This window comes from Sinohyriopsis cumingii, chromosome 5 (genome assembly GCF_028554795.1).
Source record: "Sinohyriopsis cumingii isolate HCF-2022 chromosome 5, ASM2855479v2, whole genome shotgun sequence".
Classification (NCBI taxonomy): Eukaryota; Metazoa; Mollusca; class Bivalvia; order Unionida; family Unionidae; genus Sinohyriopsis; species Sinohyriopsis cumingii.
Genome location: NC_142965.1, coordinates 54262922 through 54283075, shown reverse-complemented (window position 1 = coordinate 54283075; position 20154 = coordinate 54262922). Strand labels below are relative to the sequence as shown.

The 20154-nt window shown below is 32.2% G+C and overlaps 1 protein-coding gene across 1 annotated transcript in view; it reads left to right on the top strand.

Annotated features, from left to right (window-relative positions):
- Positions 1 to 1025: 1025 nt before the first annotated feature.
- Positions 1026 to 20154, top strand: part of LOC149799195 (uncharacterized) — a 37460-nt gene continuing 18331 nt past the window's right edge. Inside the window, exons 1-3 of the mRNA XM_089958457.1 lie at positions 1026 to 1194; positions 3894 to 4007; positions 10830 to 10988. Coding sequence (XP_089814583.1) covers positions 1087 to 1194; positions 3894 to 4007; positions 10830 to 10988 — 381 coding nt within the window. The 5' untranslated portion in view covers positions 1026 to 1086. The remainder of the gene's footprint in view (positions 1195 to 3893; positions 4008 to 10829; positions 10989 to 20154) is intronic.

Below are 20154 nucleotides of genomic sequence, written 5' to 3'. Positions count from 1 at the left end.
TATTGTAACATTCTAAAAATATTTGATAATATATAGTGTTGATACATACTTTATATCAATAAATATAACAGAACTAGAAAATGTTTGCTTTGTCTATGATCATTGTTTTTTTATTATATATTTAACTCAGTACAAGGACAGAAACGTTTTTAAACTTACAATAAACATTTTACATACGATTTTCTTATTATTCTAATTCGAACTTTGCCGCCAAATTTTATTGGCTATTTAATTTGGCATAATTATGTTGAAAATTAATCCTTCAGTTTTGTTAATTTATTCGTCAATATAAATTACAATATAAATACACTTGTCTAAAATGACTTTTATGACTGTCAGGCTTTGTGAGGATTTTTTAGGCTTTGTATGACTTTGTCTGGCTTTGTGTGATTAGTAAATATTGAAAAAATTGCACTTTCTTTCAATGAACAATGGATACGGTAATAAACAGTTTACGTAAGATTTTGTCATACTTTGCCATTATTCAATTTTCAATTTGTACTCTGTCTTCCAATTTTCGGTCAATTTTGCATAAATATGTTGAAAACTAGTTTTTCGGCTTTGTTAATTTATTCATCAATATAATTAAAAATATAAATACGCATTTTTTTATTTGACTTGACATGGCTTTGTTAGGCTTTGTCTGGCTTTGTTAGGCTTGTCAGGCTTTGTTGGGCTTTGTCAGGCTTTGTCGGGCTTAGCAGTATTTAGTAGGACCCTTCGTAGGAGGGGTTATTTTTAGTTTTTCGACGCTTTTCGACTATTGGTCTGTTCGCCCTCTGCTGCTTAGACGGCGCGTGTCCAAAATTAATCGGAAAATCCCTTTGGCGCGATAATACAGCGAGACCTACTGCATAAAATTTTAGAAAGCAAAACGGAATGGATAGTACAGTACAAATCCTGTGCATTGATATTATGAACGCATTATACAAATTAAAAACAAGGATGTCTTGTCCCTAGAGCTTATCCTAGTTGAAGTCCGCGTCCGCATTCGGAGTTGTGTCGCATAAACACGAAATTAATACGCCTATCACTACCTTCAAAAATAAACTGCGTCAGACAAGTGGGATTTCCAGCAATCAGCTGATGAAAATGTCTGGAATAAAGATACAAAACATTTCAAGATTTTTACGTCCATACACTCCTCCATCATGGGCCAAAGTTATTTCTCCGATCCCTCAGTACAAAGTGGAGGTGTGAAGCTTTTGTAATACACTCTACACTCTTTACAAGAGAAAGAACTATATAATATAGAGGGGTACAGTCACTTTATTCATGGAGAAACTAATGGTAATGCCCACTTCGATTAACATCTGTTTCCCCCTGAATCAAGTGCCTGTTGAGAGGGTTTGGGTTAAAGGGGAATGTACGATTCGTGTATTGACTTCTTTTTCAGCAATAAAATCAAATGAAAAATCGGAGACGAAATCCATGTTGAATATACAGATTGTAGCTTGCGAGATGCAATGTTGAAGATGATACAAGAAAATCATTTGTCAGTTTACGAGTGATACAGACCCATACGATTAACAAGGAAAAAGCTATTGACATTCTGTATTTTTTTGTTTTTTTTTGTTTTTAAAATGTGGATTTGCTCGCTATGCCCATGGATGCATTGTACAATTATTAACCACTGGTATACCAATATTCAAGATGTCGAGGGTATATTATAGGGTTGCCTTATGTAACTTTTCCATTTCCCAGCATCAGATACTCCTTTTCAATCCTTAAATTTTCTGTAAAGATACTGATAACAATCTACCATCTCTTCCGAAGTGTTCTCATTTTGAAAGTTCAAATATAGTAACCCTAGTATATGAGGTCTTGCAAAGTCTTCCAGCCTTGTGGTATGTGTGCCTGATTGGGACTGGTATACCAATGGACAAGATGTCAAGGGTATATGAGGTCTGTCTAAGTGTTATAGCCTTTCATTATGTCTTCCTGATTGGGATGCAGAAGATCAATATTCAAAACTTTGCTTTTAATTCTCTTTCCGAGTGTCATTTTAATGCATAATTATTCACAGTATAATTTGAACTTTGCACCACATAGATCATAATAGCTGTTTAGGTGTTTAAGTTAGGGTCAAAAAGTTAGACAGTTAAGTTAGGGTCAAGAGGTTAGATAAGTAAGGGTTAGAAGGTTAGATCTGTTAGCATGGTAAAGTTCGATAGTTATGTTAGGGTAGGAAAGTTAGATATGTTAGTGTGGGAAGGATAGATTTTTATTTTAGGATAAGAAAGGTAGATAGTTATGTTTGGGTGGGAATGTTAGTTATATTAGGGTGGGAAGATTAGATAGTTTTGAAAGGGTGGGAAGGTTAGATAGTTATGTTAGGGTGGGAATGTTAGATAGTTATATTAGGGTGGGAAGGTTAGATAGTTATGAAAGAGTAGGAAAGTTAGATATGTTAGGGTGGGAATGTTAGTTATGTTAAGTTGGGAAGATTAGATAGCTATGTTAGGGTGAGAATGTTAGATAGTTATATATGGGTGGGAATGTTAGATAGTTACATTAGGGTGGTAATGTTATGTTAGGGTAGGAAGGGTAGATAGTTATGTTTGGGTGGAATGTTAGTTATATTAGGTGGGAATGTTATTCAGTTATATTAGGGTGGGAATGTTAGATAGTTATATTAGGGTGGAAATGTTAGATAATTATGTTAGAATGCTAAGAATAGATTTGTTTGCATGCAAGGTTAGATAGTTACTGTATTTTCGTGCATTTTGTTTGTACACAAAAAATAATTGTTTTCAGAGTATGGGAAACCTAACATTACTAGCTTAAAATAAAAAACCAACATAATATTGCTTTGCCTAATTTTTATCTCAACCTAATTACAGTGTGTAAAAGTGCTGTAAAAGACATGCAGTAAATATATATGTGTGCATGTGTCAAAGATAAAGAGAGAGAAAAGGCAATAATGTGTCAGTGTAAAATTATGTGTATGCTGAGTGATTTTTTTATTCCAGAGACAGATATTTCTTGTGTTATAGTTGGTATAGTTATGAAGATCCTCCAAGTCAAAAGGGCCAGTATCGTTGCTTGGAACTTGGGTATTTGTTTTAGTGTATCTGCAAGAGAAAGAGTCAGTATCTTGTTTCTATAAGATCTCATGTATTGGTATTCAGAGGTGTATTTTATTGGAGGGAAATGGTTACAAAGTGATTGTAATCTTTATTGTTCATTTACCTGACAATTGTGTTTTTCCTTATGTACACAAGACCAAGGGCACTGGTATTACACTGGCAATTAAAACCTGAATAAATAAATCGTTCTTATTGTAATAATGATAAACATTGTCGCAAGAACCACATGGCTATACAGAGGTATTACATGCAAATTAAATATGCTTTGAACTTTAGCTTGATCATTTCCAATATTGGATTGAAGATGAGATTCACATTGACAGATCAAAATTAGCCTTCAAGTGGATTTTTCAAACCAAGGGTAGATTTGTGAAGTACCATAACAGACAATGACTATTACAACTCTATGCCATCAGTGCTATCATTGCCATTAAAATTGCAAACATTTGATCTAAATTGCCTTTCATAATAATTTTAAAACATGTACTACGTACCATGAAAGAATTAAGCTCATAGAGCTCTGATATTTTTGTATTTTTCATGTATATTGAACCTTTCAGCAGCATATTAAACTTTGTACATAATGCTTGCATGTACACCACTCCATCACTTTGAGGCAGTATGCTGTATGGCATCAATGGACAGCATTATAATAAAGGAGGGCTGTATTTTGTAAATGCAGAAGAAAATGCTTGTGTGTCATGAAGTGTAAGCCTTTCATTGGTTTTGATATTTTGATTTACTTATGCCAGCTTATATGTTAGATTTAATAAAATTGATTACTTTTTTGTTGTTTGTTTTCAGCTTGCAAGCAAAAACACACCAATACATCAATGGAACCTCCCAGGTTTACCAAGTGAATTCAAAGTAGGCATTAAAAGGGATGACATGACAGGAAGCACCTTGACTGGAAATAAGGTTGTAGCAGAAAATAATAGGGTCTGCCAAACTAATAGAATATTTTGTTGTAGTGCATGAGTTTAAGAAACATGTATGACATCAACTTCAGGATGGATATTAGAGCAAATTAGTAAAAGTGAATTTTCCTTAAACAACTAGCTAAATTCATGAGCTAGGGGAGGGCACTCATGCAAGAAGTTGTTTGACTCGTATCTTTTTAGCTCAGTGTTTTATTTTAAATCCTTATTGATGCTTTCTCTGTCAGTACCACCTCCTATTTGTTTTTGATTTCATACATTTCTCCTTGCTGAAAACTACCCATATTTTGCAATTTCACAAATATGGTCAGTAGCCTGCTTGTCTGCAAAAAGTTGCCTTTGAATGAAAATGAACAACTACTAATAAGGAATAAAACAGCAGTGCTCAAAGAAATTATGTATCAGACACAAGTCCAAGGCAGGGGGCTTTTATATCACTTGCCCCTACTTAAAATTACCTTGCCCAACAAGGCCCTTTTTCTTTTACTATTATTTTGATATGCTCACCAACTCCATATCCTTGTTAATGTGACTCAATTCCAGATACTTGTTAATGTGACTCAATTCCAGATACTTGTTAATGTGACTCAATTCCAGATACTTGTTAATGTGACTAAACTCCATATCCTTGTTAATGTGACTCAACTCTTGATAATTGTTAATGTGACTCAACTCCATATCCTTGTTAATGTGACTCAACTCCAGATACTTGTTAATGTGACTGAAGCCTCATCCATGTTCTACTGTAAACTCAATTAATGAGATTTCCAACAATTTCACAATTTTATTATGTTTAGGTGTTGAATTCTCAATAATTGTAGAATGTGCCTTTGTTATTGCAATCTCCAGATGAATGCCATCATCTTTATCTTCAGTTAGATATACAATCTGGGTTTTATGATCTGTACGATAAGTATTTAGTACTGTGGAGTAGTTTCATTTTCAGGAAAACCCTCCATGTTTTTTGATAAAAGTTGGAAACAGAAACAAAAACAGGCATTAATAATTTTTTTAATGAATCCATTACAACAATGGCTTCATATTTAGTCCATGTGTACTCTGTATGTATTACAATTACAAAAAGGACTCCCTCTGTCATTGAACTAAATGGATTAAAATATCATTTAATGATCTCAATTCCTTTCAGGAAAGGAAAAAAGTTGTATTAGGAGATTTTATAAATAGCTAATCAGCTAGATAAGCTTAATTGCCATATATCACACAGGTACAACACACCGTATTTAACCAGTAATGCATTACCAGCTCGGTGTGAGCAGGGAACAGCTTATTATTGTACAAACCAGTGCTGATTATAGGTAACCAGTGAAATCTGAAGAATAGAAATAAGTACTAAAAGCCAATGTAGTATGTAACAACAATTTTGATTGGTTTGATTATTTTTACTTGGCGTATTCATTTTAGCTAAAGTTGACTAACATAAAGACCTGTGACATTCTTTCAAGGAGTGTTCATTTCTTCCAATGACTAATGGGAATTTGTAATACTAGATCACAGGCATTCAGTGTATAAAGTCAAAGATGAAATATATCACTACCTTATGTTGGTGTGTTTACAAAACACAAACATTCAGTGGTTTTGTTTCTATAATGGTTCACTCTGAGAAACTAGTTGTATGTACTGCAAAAACTTATTCAGAAGAATGATAATTTGTAATTTGGGCTCCCTGATAAATATGCCCAGAGGGACAATTTAGTGATAAAATGTTTGTCACTGGAAAAATCTAAGATTCCAATATCATTTTTAATACGATCTGTTTTCATAATGTTTTAGTTGCCTGACTGATGTTTCAGCTTGGGAAATTGGTTACTGAGCAATGGATTTTTCTACCCCTGATATGTATGCATGTGTTTCGATATGTGTGCATGTGATAAGCACATTTTTAAGTGTGAAAAGATAGAACTGAAATGTGCCAGTGAGGAATTGAGCATAAATTTGTATTTAAAATAATTTAGTTTTCTTGAGAAATGAAGAAAGTAAGTCTCATATTTAGAGTGCATGTATGTTTATTTTAAGTACAAAATTCCTTCTGACTTGAAAACAGTTCATTATGTTGAGATTTGAAGATATGTATATGTTACATCTGTCATTCAAATTATGTGATAAAATTATTCCAATAATTGTGTCAGTGCCCTTTTTTTACTTTAAAATTGTAGCAAAATCATATTAATTTTTCCTCTAAATATTTAATTATTTTGCATGACATCATCAGAATGTATAAATATTAATTAGGTTCACAGATGTTATGTTCCCTGAAAAATGTCTAAATTAAAGGTATCATTATGACAGAAATGCTTGCTTATAAGTCTAGTCCAGTTGCAAACTGCACCAACCCAGATCTGCCAGTTCATTATGAATATTGTTTGCAGTTGGATTCGACTTATAAATCAGTATATATGGTACAGTGAGTAACAGAAATGCAAACTAAACTGACATTAACCAGGTATTTGCTTGGCAAACATTTCTAAAAACAATATGGTTTTTCCACATTTCAACAATATAAATATGAGAAACTTGAAGACACAATTTTCACTAAAGCTGTATAAAATAGAAACAATCTTATGTAATAAAAATACATTCTTTTATTGCATTTCAAAAATAGCACATATTTTCTTAGATGTGCAAATATTGGATTTGATGCACTACAATTTTTTGTGCTGATAATTTTATTGGTATATACATTGAAAGTTACTGTGTTAATAATAAATTGTTATGAAACCTTGGACAGTTTTCTGATGAAGTTTTGAGTTATCATACTTTGCATTGTGTTGTGGCAATAGCTTTACTGTATTTACTTATTTCATACTTTGCATTGTGTTGTGGCAACAGCTTTATTGTATTTATTTATTTCATACTTTGCACTGTGTTGTGGCAATAGCTTTACTGTATTTATTTCATACTTTGCATTGTGTTGTGGCAATAGCTTTATTGTATTTAATTATTTCACACTTTGCATTATGTTGTGGCAATGGCTTTACTGTATTTTTTTATTTCACAATTTGCATTGTGTTGTGGCAATAGCTTTGCTGTATTTATTGATTTCATATTTTGCATTGTGTTGTGGCAATAGCTTTACTGTATTTACTTATTTCATACTTTGCATTGTGTTGTGGCAATAGCTTTACTGTATTTACTTATTTCATACTTTGCATTGTGTTGTGGCAATAGCTTTACTGTATTTACTTATTTCATACTTTGCATTGTGTTGTGGCGATAGCTTTATTGTATTTATTTATTTCATACTTTGCATTGTGGTATTGTGGCAATAGCTTTATTGTATTTGTTTATTTCATACTTTGCATTGTGTTGTGGCAATAGCTTTACTGTATTTATTTCTCTTCGAGATTACTAACAAGCTGATGTCAAGGAACAAATCTACACCACTTACAAACTACCTTCTCTCCAGTCGACCTTCTGGACATGTTTGCAAATGTCATCCATGACAAAGTACAAACCATTAGATATAAGCTTGACACCACAATTTCAACTGACTCGTCGTCACCATACAGTTGGGATACAGAATTTGAGTGGCAACCATTAGCAGCATTTGAACCTGTCTCTATGGATTTCGTACATACAGTCCTGATGAAGAGTGCACCAAAGTCATGTAAACTTGATCCAATTCCAACATCACTGCTGCTTGAGTGCTTAGATCCAGTATTGCCTTCACTAACTGATGTTATTAATACCCTCTCTCATCTGGGGAATTCCCATCATTTTTCAAAACTGCCATTGTAAAGCCTGTGCTGAAGAAACCAACACTAGACCATAACGATTTAAAGAACTACCACACAGTTTCTAATCTCCCATTCATATAAAAAATCTTAGAAAAGGTTGTTCTATCCCAGCTTGTATCTCATCTGAATTCAACAAGTCTTTTTAGCAATGTACAATCTGCATATCGCCCTTGCCACAGTACTGAAACTACTCTTCTAAAAGTAGTTAATGACATTCTCTCTGTGTTGGATAGCGGAAAGATTACAGTCCTCACCCTCCTTGATTTGTCTGCAGCATTTGACACAATAGACCATGATATATTACTTCACCGTCTCCAGCATGTATTTGGCATTCATGATACAGCCTTACTGTGGTTCAAGTCCTACTTGGTAAACAGGACACAAATTGTATCTGCAAATGGAATACACTCCAGCCCAGTTGATAAATGTTGTGGTGTTCCACAAGGGTCTGTTCTTGGACCTGTTCTCTTCATTCTGTACACTCAGTCGCTCTCAAGTGTCATAGATCATCATCCAGTGTCTCACCAATTGTATGCTGATGACACCCAAATATACAAATCTAGCCACCCATCTGAAGTTGATGCTACCATCCAAGGTGTAGAGAGGTGCATTTCTGATGTGAAATCATGGATGACATGTAAAAAGTTGCAGATGAATGATGATAAAACTGAGGCCATTCTGATCACAACAATAAATATCAGCAACACCAACATTAAATTCACACAATCAGTATGAAACCTAGGTGTTACTCTGGACAGTACTCTCACTTTGCACCAACATGTCATGAACATATGCAAGGCTGCATATCTTGAGCTGAGACGCATCAGCTCAGTTTGCAATTATCTTTCAGTTGATGCCACTAAAACACTTGTGTGTTCATTAGTACTTTCAAGACTGGACTATTGTAACTCATTTCTGTCTGGTTCATCTCAATATCTGCTCCAGAAACTTCAAAAAGTTCAAAACACAGCTGCTCGGATCATACTTAGAGTAACCACGATCAGAGTACACCTCCCCGCTGCTCTGTACCGTACACTGGCTATCTATTCAATCCAGAATCAAACACAAAATTTGTTTTTTTATTTTTTAATGTTTTTCTAATTTCATAGTGTTTGTTTTTGTAATCATATTATATGTTTTTTATCTTATAGGTGTTGTCTAATGTTGTAAAGCGCTTAGAGCTTCTAAAGATTAGGCGCTATACAAAGTCCTCATTATTATTATTATTATTTATTTCATACTTTGCATTGTGTTGTGGGAATATCTTTACTGTATTTATTTATTTCATACTTTGCATTGTGTTGTGGCAATAGTATTATTGTATTTATTTATTTCATACTTTGCATTGTGTTGTGGCAATAGCTTTATTGTATTTATTTATTTCATACTTTGCATTGTGTTGTGGTAATCACTTTACTGTATTTATTTATTTCATACTTTGCATTGTGTTGTGGCAATAGCTTTACTGTATTTATTTATTTCATACTTTGCATTATGTTGTGGCAATCGCTTTACTGTATTTATTTATTTCATACTTTGCATTGTGTTGTGGCAATCGCTTTACTGTATTTATTTATTTCATACTTTGCATTGTGTTGTGGCAATCGCTTTACTGTATTTATTTATTTCATACTTTGCATTGTGTTGTGGCAATCGCTTTACTGTATTTATTTATTTCATACTTTGCATTGTGTTGTGGCAATCGTTTTACTGTATTTATTGGCTCTTTGCCACTACAACTACTCATTCAAGTTGGCTGTAATCTTTATGTGTAGTAAATCGTACAAACGTTCAAATACTAAGACGAACGATATCATGCCGCTAAAGGCTACTAAAGTGACAAAATGAATAACAGTCAGCTAAGTTCTTATCTGCAGAGATGGTTAGTACTTAAGCACACTCAGGTTTGTAATTGACTATTGATCACTGTTTAAAGTCTTGAAAAGATTTTAACAGTTTTTGGTGGAATTTTCTTATAGTTTTTATTTAAATACACTCGTCATTTGGATTATGTATTTGCCATATTTCTTGACTTCACTGTTGGTCTAACTGTAATGAAAATCCATAATTTTGTTTTATCTTCATACTAATGTATATTGATTTTGATTATTTGTTTGTTTTTAAATTTTTTTAATTCAAACTATTACATGCAATTGTAATGTAACTTTGTTTACTGGATTTGATATTGTCCTGAATAGAGTTCAGTTCTGACTGATTTCTTTTTTATTTTTGACATAAACAACTAACAATAGAGACATTGTATCTAATGTAGTTCCTGACCTTGATTCAGAAGCAGTGGTAGTACTGGTAAACAACTTTTTTTTATTTTTATTTTTTATTCTTTCTCAGAGTAAGAACCGTTGATTTCAGTTAAGGCCATACTGGAAGTACATGATGTTAGGTATGTAAAAAGCTTATATTTTGTTCTTGAAAGATGACCATATGACCCTCATCTGGGAATCTATTTTGCATCTTAAATTAGCCTTATACCTAATGTTTTGTATAGAAGTAGTCAGTGGACTTCAAACTTTTATCATGTTAAGTTGTGTTGTTGTGACCTGTTTGGGCTGAGATTTTATTTTCTTCAAATTATTGGATTTCAATTGATTATTTTGCCTCTAAATACTAGTGCTCTAAATTAATTCATGAACAAGGACATTTATCAAAATTTATACAGAATTCAAAAACTGGAATAATATTTTCTGTGATTCAGTGAGAGACTGTTGACACTGCAGCACTTTGCAGGTTACAACAGATGTCATCGTCTTCCATTTTGGATTTCATCGGGATTCGAACTCGGTTTCATTCAGGACTTTTTATTACTAGGACTTCTATCTTTTAATCCTTGGATTATTTTTGGATTTGATTCATAAAACCGTAAATTGTTTTTCTCATTTTTCACTTGATATTCTAGTGAAATAAATTATTTGTTAAATTTTACAAAGCTTGTTGTCTTCACTTTTTTTCCTGTTACTTTTTGTAAGAGCCTAGACTCGTAACAATACATTCATAAAGAAAACTATATATCATAATAATTATCCTTCCAGGTTCGCAAGTTGGAGTTCCTGATGGCAGATGCGCTTCAAAACAACTGTAAACATGTCATAACATGTGGTGGTGTCCAGTCTAATCACTGTCGAGCTGTGGCTGTCTGTTCCCGACAACTTGGACTGGTGCCACATCTCATTCTTAGAGGAGATCAAAATGTAAATTTCTATTATTTTCTAATTAGTAATCTTGCATAGGTAAACATTGGGGTATTTTCTTAGCTGGAAACTAGTGTAAGTTGCGGAATAATTGAGGATCAGTTTTAACAAATTGTGTAATGAAAGACCCTAATATATATTTTTTAAGATAAATATTTTGACAAATGCCTATACAGACAATTCCAAAAGTTTGTAACCATGCTGAAGATGTCAAACTAACTTGTAGAAAGAGGGATTTGTAGATGGGGGAATATATAGTAATCTTTATATCCCCCACTCCATCCATCCATCCTTCTCTCCAGCACACAATCTGATTAACAGCTGAGTAGTGCATGGCCAAATATTGCGAATGCAACTAGTTTCACATTTTGTATCTGATCACATAAACCTTAGTAAATATTATAAACATAACTGAAGAGGCTTATGTTGATAAACCACTTTGCTCCTGCAATTTTTAAAAAAATTTATTGAATTTTTTTATCATGTAACTTAATGCAGTTTAAGACACAATGTTATTTGTGCAATTAAGCTGGATTTGATTACCATAAAACTTGCATAATTTTTTTTCTGAATTTAACTAGTTTCATATTTTGTAAATAATCACCATGAAACTTGGTAAATGTTGTGGTCATCATCTGATCATGTGCGTATCAACAGACAGATCACTGCACCTTTTATGAAAGTTGTTACCCTTTGTGACAGGCTGTTCATTGTAGAGAATGACAGAATCTTGTGAACATAAATAGTCTTACAGATTTTAATGGATCAGGATGATTTTTGGTAGAGTTATTTCTCTTTTTAACTAGGTACCTGATAAAGAATATAGCAGAATCTTGTAAACACAACTGGTCTCAAAGTTTTCTGCAGATCACCATAACATTTTGTACATGTTATAGTCATTATTTGAAGATTTGCATACTGACAAATTACTGTGCTCCATATAGTGTTTGATAGTATGTTGTGAATGTAACTAGTCTTGCAGTTTATGATGGATCACTATGAATCTTGGTATATATTGTAATCATCACTGGACAAATCACAGTACTTCAGTAATGTTTGCTAGAGTTATTGCTCTTTTTGACTTAGAGCTAGATAGTAGATATGACAGAATATTGTGAATGCAACTTGTTGCACAGTTTTCATTGGATTGCTTTGAATCTTTATACATTATAGCAATTATCTGAAGATGTACAGTTGTTGATGAATTGCTATGCTCTCCCAACTTTTTTTATTTATTGTCCCTTTTGACCTGTAGATAAAATCAGTATAGACAACTATTATTGTCCTTTTTGACCTGTAGATAAATGCAGTGTAGGCAACTGTTATTGCAGTTTTTTAGGATTGCTGTGAAACTTGGTACATATTACCATCATCATCGGGGCCCCGAGTGGCCGAGTGGTCTAAAGTGCTCTCCATTGCAATCTCACCTCTGTCTGCGTGGGTTCGAGTCTTGGATTCAGCATATGTGGGTATGTGAGAAAGCTTGCCAGTAGCTTCTCGTGGGTCGGTGGTTCTTGCGGGAGTTTTCCTGGGTTCTCCCTCCACCATTAATACTGGCCGCCATGTATAGCCTATCATTTGCTGAAAAATGGTGTTAAACCCTACAACAACAACAGCAACATCCATCATCATCTAAAGGATGTATTGATAAATCTTAATGCTTCCTTGATTTTTTTAAAGAGTTATTCCCATTTTTGACTCACAGCAGAATACAGTACATAAATGACAGATATTTGGTGAATGCAACTTGTGTTGCAGGTTTTAATAGATTGGAGTGAACCTTAATACATGATATCATCATCATCATCATCATCATCTATGCAATTTGACCAATCATCATGCTAACACTTTTCATAAAATTGTGTTCTTTTGTTCTCCGCTGAGTGGATGTTTTGTTGTTTTTTTGAATGGGGAGAGGTGGGTGTATGTGTAAGTGAGAAAATTTTTAACCATTTCTTTGGCTTTTAAATGAAACACTACAATTAATGGACTGCATTTATTGTTGGGAGGGTTTTTATTTCATAACATTATTGTTTGAATACATTGTAATGCTTCATTTCATTTGTGTCAGTATAAAGTTTCATGCAATCACACATGGCTTAAATTGATCACATAAAATAAAACCATTACCAAAGAAATACAGACTTATTCCTATTAGTGATTTTTTAATGTTTTATGTAGCTAATACACTGAATTTGAAACTAAACTATTAATGATGCTAAATGAAGACAGTAATAAATCTGGTAAGAAACAAACTCATATTGCATGAAATAAATGTACAAATGTTTTAATTTAATAACCTCAATCATTTATTTATTCTTGTCTTTAATGATCATAAATTGAGACTGTCACTGTTTCAAATGAGAATTGTTTCAGACTAGTCATTTATACTCCAGAATCTGTAAATGTGTTGCGTTGAGTTTTAATGTTGTGTCAGGCACTGACAAAATTATGGCAGTATTGATCAGTTGTCTTTGAATGGTTTGCATGTAGCCATTAACTTTTTAATATTTATTATGTCTATAGCTAGAGTGATGAGACACAGTTGATTCAGATGCATATTTATCTGCACTTAGTGAAACACTTTCATTTCACTGCAGTAACAGTGCACTTGTACACTGTAATCTGTTTCTACAATGAGCCAAATAATTAATTTCACTGTTGTAATAGTCCACATATACACAATTGTCTGGATCAGAAGTCTGTTTCTGCACTGAGCCAAATACTTTCATTTCACTGCAGCAACAGTGTGCTTGTACACCGTAATCTCTTTCTACAATGAGCCAAATAATTAATTTCACTGTTGTAATAGTCCACATATACACAATTGTCTGGATCAAAAGTCTGTTTCTGCACTTAGCCAAACACTTTTATTCCACAGCTGTAACAGTTGACTTGTACATAATAGTGTGTTTCTAATGCATAGCAAAAATAAAATAGAATGCATTTCAATTTAAATTCCTTGTAAAAGGGATGGCTTTTGCACTGTTCTTAATCATTTCAGTCAGAATTCCACTGTGAAGGAGACAATATGTCCCAATGCAAAGATAGTTGAGAAACAGTGATCTACATATTTACACACCCATATATACTGTACTTCTGACATTTGACCAGATATGTGATGAATGACTTATATACTGTACTTCTGACATTTGACCAGATATGTGATGAATGACTTATTTACTGTACTTCTGACATTTGACCAGATATGTGATGATTGACTTATATACTGTACTTCTGACATTTGACCAGATATGTGATGAATGACTTATATACTGTACTTCTGACATTTGACCAGACATGTGATGAATGACTTATATACTGTACTTCTGATATTTGACCAGATATGTAATGAATGATAAGCTGAGAAATTTCTGATGTTTCTGAAAGTTGCAGTATTTATGAAGACAGTAACACAGACCATTAGGTGTTGCAAAATTTACTTTTGACCATGGTCATTAGGTGTTACACATTTTACATTGGACCATGGTCATCATGTTTTGTACATTATAAATTTGACATGGTCATTAGGTGTTGTATATTTTATTTTAACCAGGTCTTTAGGTTTTGCACATTTTAAATTTGAATATGGTCATTAGGTGTTGCACATTTTACATTTGACCAGGTGATTCGATGTTGGATGTTTTAAATTTGAATAGGTCACTATGTATTGTACATTTCACATTTCACAAGCATAACCATTGCTATGTTCAATCAGCTTGTGCAAGCATTCTTAGGGAAAATGTAATTTACATGTCTCCATCAAGAGAGACAGAAGTATATTGATGTTTAAGGTTACCTGTGTATTAAGCAGATTGAAATTCTATTGTATCCTGTGGCTGGAAACATCAGACTTTGTTCAAGCTCTCAAGCCAGATAAATTCAAATAATCCATAGTACACTTTACACTACAGCTAGGAACAGCAAAGGCTGACATGAACATATCAATGGCGAGTGTTAAGATGGCCCATAAAACACTTCATAATGCATTTTGAAGGAGATATAAAGTAGTGTGAGCAAGGGCCAGAACCCTGGCATTTCTACCTGTGTGTCTGGGATAACAAAAAAGTAGCTTGAACAAAGCCACAACTCTGGCATTTCTACCTCTGTGTCTAGGATAAGGAAAAAGAAGTAGTTTGAGCAAGGGCCACAACCCTGGCATTTCTACCAGTTGGTCTAGGATAATAAAAAAGTAATTTGAGCAAGGGTCACAACCCTGGCATTTATGCTTCTATGTTTGGGACACTAAAAACGAGGTAGTTTAAGCAAGGACCAAACACCTGGCCTTTCTACCTGTTTGTCTGGGATAATAAAAAAGAAGTCATTTGTGCAAGGGCCACAACCCTTGCAATTCTATCTCTGTGTCAGGGATAATAAAAACTAGAATAATCCTAGGTATGAAAGATCATATAGATCAAATGTACTAATTTTATAAATTCAAAATTAATATCACTAGTAATCAATTCAAATAATTACTGTTGTGCAGACTATGTAACAATAAATTCAGACAGTTATTGTTATATAGACTATGTAGTAATACATTAAGACAATCACTGTTATGTAGGCATTGTAGCAATAAATTCAGACAATTTTGTTATGTAGACTATATAGTAGTCAATTCAGACAACCATGGTTATTTAGACTATGTAGAAATTAATTCAGTTATTGTTATGTAGACTATATAGTAGTCAATTCAGACAACCATGGTTATTTAGACTATGTAGAAATTATTTCAGACAATTTTTGTTTTGTAGACTATGTACTAATCAATTCAGATAATTATTGTTCTGTAGACTATGTACTAATCAATTCAGATAATTATTGTTCTGTAGACTATGTAGTAATAAATACAGACAATTAATGTTATGTAGACTTTGTAGAAATAAATTCAGATAGTTATTGTTGTGCCAGCTATATAATAATCATTTCAGACAATAATTGTTATGTAGACGATGTAGTAATAAATTCAGACAATTATTGTTTTGTAGACTATGTTTTAATCAATTCAGACAATTATTGTTATATAGATTATGTACTAATAAATTCAGACAATTATTGTTATGCAGACTATGTACTAAGCAATTCAGACAATCATTGTTTTGTAGACTATCTAGTAATAAAATCAGACAGTGTTTGTTTTGCAGACTATATAGTAATCAATTCAGACAATAATTGTTCTGTAGACTATGTTGTAATAAATTCAGACAGTTATTGTTATGTAGACTATGTAGTAATCAATTAAGACAATTATTGTTATATAGATTATGTAGTGATCAAATCAGACAATTATTGTTATTTAAAATATGTACAAATCAATTCAGACAATTATTGTTATGTAGATTATGTACCAATCAATTCAGACAATTATTGTTATGTAGACTATCAAGTAATCAATTCAGACAATTATTGTTATGTAGATTATGTAGTAATCAATTCAGACAATTATTGTTATGTAGATTATGTAGTAATCATTTCAGACAATTATTGTTATGTAGACTATGTAGTAATCAATTCAGACAATTTTTGTTTTGCAGACTATATAATAATCAATTCAGACAATAATTGCTATGTAGACTATATAGTAATCAATTCAGACAATTATTGCTATGTAGACTATGTAGTAATCAATTCAGACAATTATTGCTATGTAGATTATGTAGTAATCAATTCAGACAATTATTATGTAGTAATCATTTCAGACAATTATTGTTATGTATTATGTAGTAATCATTTCAGACAATTATTGTTATGTAGATTATGTAGTAATCAATTCAGACAATTATTATTATTTAGACTATGTAGCAATAAATTCAGACAATTTTTGTTATGTAGACTTTGTAGTAATCAATTCAGACAATTATTGTTATGTAGATTATGTAGTAATCATTTCAGAGAATTATTGTTATGTAGACTATGTAGTAATCAATTCAGACAATTTTTGTTTTGCAGACTATATAGTAATCAATTCAGACAATACTTGCTATGTAGACTATGTAGTAATCAATTCAGACAATTTTTGTTTTGCAGACCATATAGTAATCAATTCAGACAATAATTGCTATGTAGACTATATAGTAATCAATTCAGACAATTATTGCTATGTAGATTATGTAGTAATCAATTCAGAAAATTATTGTTATATAGACTGCAGGGATGGTCCTGGCTTTTAAAAAGCTGTCGCCAAAAAAATCACCAACCTCAATATTTTGTCGCCAATTTTCAAAAAGTGTCGCCAAAAAAAGTAGTGTACATTTTTCCAAGTGTTAATTTAGTCTATTAATGTAACAGGCAATGAAAATTACAAAAGATGGATTAGTTAATACTTTAATTACAAGAAGCATTAACAAAATGTTACAAAGTGTTACATGAAGATCCATCGCGATTTTAGGGCTGCCCACTTGTTGAATGCAGCTTCAAAGTCTAATTTTTCACATCTGTACATGCTGATTCTCGTTAAATTCTCGAGAGATGAGATGCAAAGCTTATTTCTGATGTCAGTTTTTATGAAGTTCATCTTACTGAATCCACATTCACAGTCTACAGTGCTGACAGGTGACACCAGTAGTCTCTCAGCAGCCCCCCACCCCCTTTATGGCTAGCTTCACAAAGCTTGTAGCGAATTGCTTCCTAAAACCCAAGAATGATCACTGAATGCTGTATAAATTTTCTCAACAAGAAAAATCGGATCTCCATTCCCATGAATGAAACTTACACGAGTCAACACCTGGCAATATTGGACCGTATATATAAGCATAAATTCACACCCAACTTAGGGATTCTTTCACTCCTGTATTTTGAGAAATAAATAATTATTATTAATTATGCAAAACTGTTTTTTTTTTTTTTTGCTATTTCTTGTTGCGGAGTTTAAGTCTCTGCAGCCGTAACACAGGACTGATGGCAAAAGGAAAAGATCAATGAGTAAAATGCTGCACTGGCGACAGATGTAATTGTGATTTAGATTGTTTCCATTTGCTTTGTATTTATACACAGTTGTCGGTACTTCAAAGCTTATCAGTTTTCTATGAAGGTTCAGCAAAACTATTGTATTGGTATATGTATAAAAAAAACAGAAGGATTAGCCATACAGTTAATTGTATCTGTTCTATTCGCGTCTTCAGAAGTCGGTCAGTTGTAGGTATAGTGCGGTAGCATGATTGACTGTATCGCAGCATACAGTACTCAGCCCAGATGTCAGCATAAGCAGATTAGGATGTAACAATGCACTGTAAAGATGGGGTTGTCAATAAGAACAAAGGATCGTTTGTGTAACAGATTGATACCAATGCATTGCTTAGTCAAGTTTGTGGCTTCCTTTCGTTCTGCCTTTTAATTTATCCAGTCCAAATCCATGATTGTATGTACAAATTAAATAACCAAAAAGTATGTCGCCAAAAAAATCGCCAGATGGGATATTTTTGTCGCCAATAAGGAAAAAAAATCGCAATTTGCGACATTGGCGAAGCCCAGGACGATCCCTGAGACTGTGTTGTAATCAAATCAGACAATTATTATTATTTAGACTAGGTAGCAATAAATTCAGACAATTATTGTTATGTAGACTATGTAGTAATCAATTCAAACAATTTTTGTTATGTAGATTATGATGTAATCAATTCAGACAATTATTGTTATGTAGATTATGTAGTAATCAATTCAGACAATTATTGTTATGTAGATTATGTAGTAATCAATTCAGACAATTATTGTTATATAGATTATGTACTAATCAATTCAGACAATTATTGTTATGTGGACTATGTAGCTATCAATTCAGACAATTATTGTGACATAGATTATGTACTAATAAATTCAGACAATTATTGTTATGTAGACTATGTTCTAAGCAATTCAGACAATCATTGTTTTGTAGACTATCTAGTAATAAAATCAGACAGTGTTTGTTGTGCAGACTATATAGTAATCAGTTCAGACAATAATTGTTCTGTAGACTATGTTGTAATAAATTCAGACAGTTATTGTTATGTAGACTATGTAGTAATCAATTAAGACAATTATTGTTATATAGATTATGTAGTGATCAAATCAGACAATTATTGTTATTTAAAATATGTACAAATCAATTCAGACAATTATTGTTATGTAGACTATGTAGTAATCAATTCAGACAATTTTTGTTTTGCAGACTATGTAGTAATCAAGTCAGACAATAATTGCTATGTAGACTATATAGTAATCAATTCAGACAATTATTGCTATGTAGACTATATAGTAATCAATTCAGACAATTATTGCAATGTAGATTATGTAGTAATCATTTCAGACAATTATTGTTATGTAGATTATGTAGTAATCAATTCAGGCAAGTTTTGTTTTGCAGACTATATAGTAATCAATTCAGACAATAATTGCTATGTAGACTATATAGTAATCAATTCAGACAATTATTGCTATGTAGATTTTGTAGTAATCAATTCAGACAATTATTATTATTTAGACTATGTAGCAATAAATTCAGACAATTTTTGTTATGTAGACTTTGTAGTAATCATTTCAGAGAATTATTGTTATGTAGATTATGTAGTAATCATTTCAGAGAATTATTGTTATGTAGACTGTAGTAATCAATTCAGACAATTTTTGTTTTGCAGACTATATAGTAATCAATTCAGACAATACTTGCTATGTAGACTATGTAGTAATCAATTCAGACAATTTTTGTTTTGCAGACCATATAGTAATCAATTCAGACAATAATTGCTATGTAGACTATATAGTAATCAATTCAGACAATTATTGCTATGTAGATTATGTAGTAATCAATTCAGAAAATTATTGTTATATAGACTATGTTGTAATCAAATCAGACAGTTATTATTATTTAGACTATGTAGCAATAAATTCAGACAATTATTGTTATGTAGACTATGTAGTAATCAACTCAAACAATTTTTGTTATGTAGATTATGATGTAATCAATTCAGACAATTATTGTTATGTAGATTATGTAGTAATCAATTCAGACAATTATTGTTATGTAGATTATGTAGTAATCAATTCAGACAATTATTGTTATGTAGATTATGTAGTAATCAATTCAGACAATTATTGTTATGTAGATTATGTAGTAATCAATTCAGACAATTATTGTGATGTAGATTATGCAGTAATCAATTCAGACAATTATTGTTATGTAGACTATGCA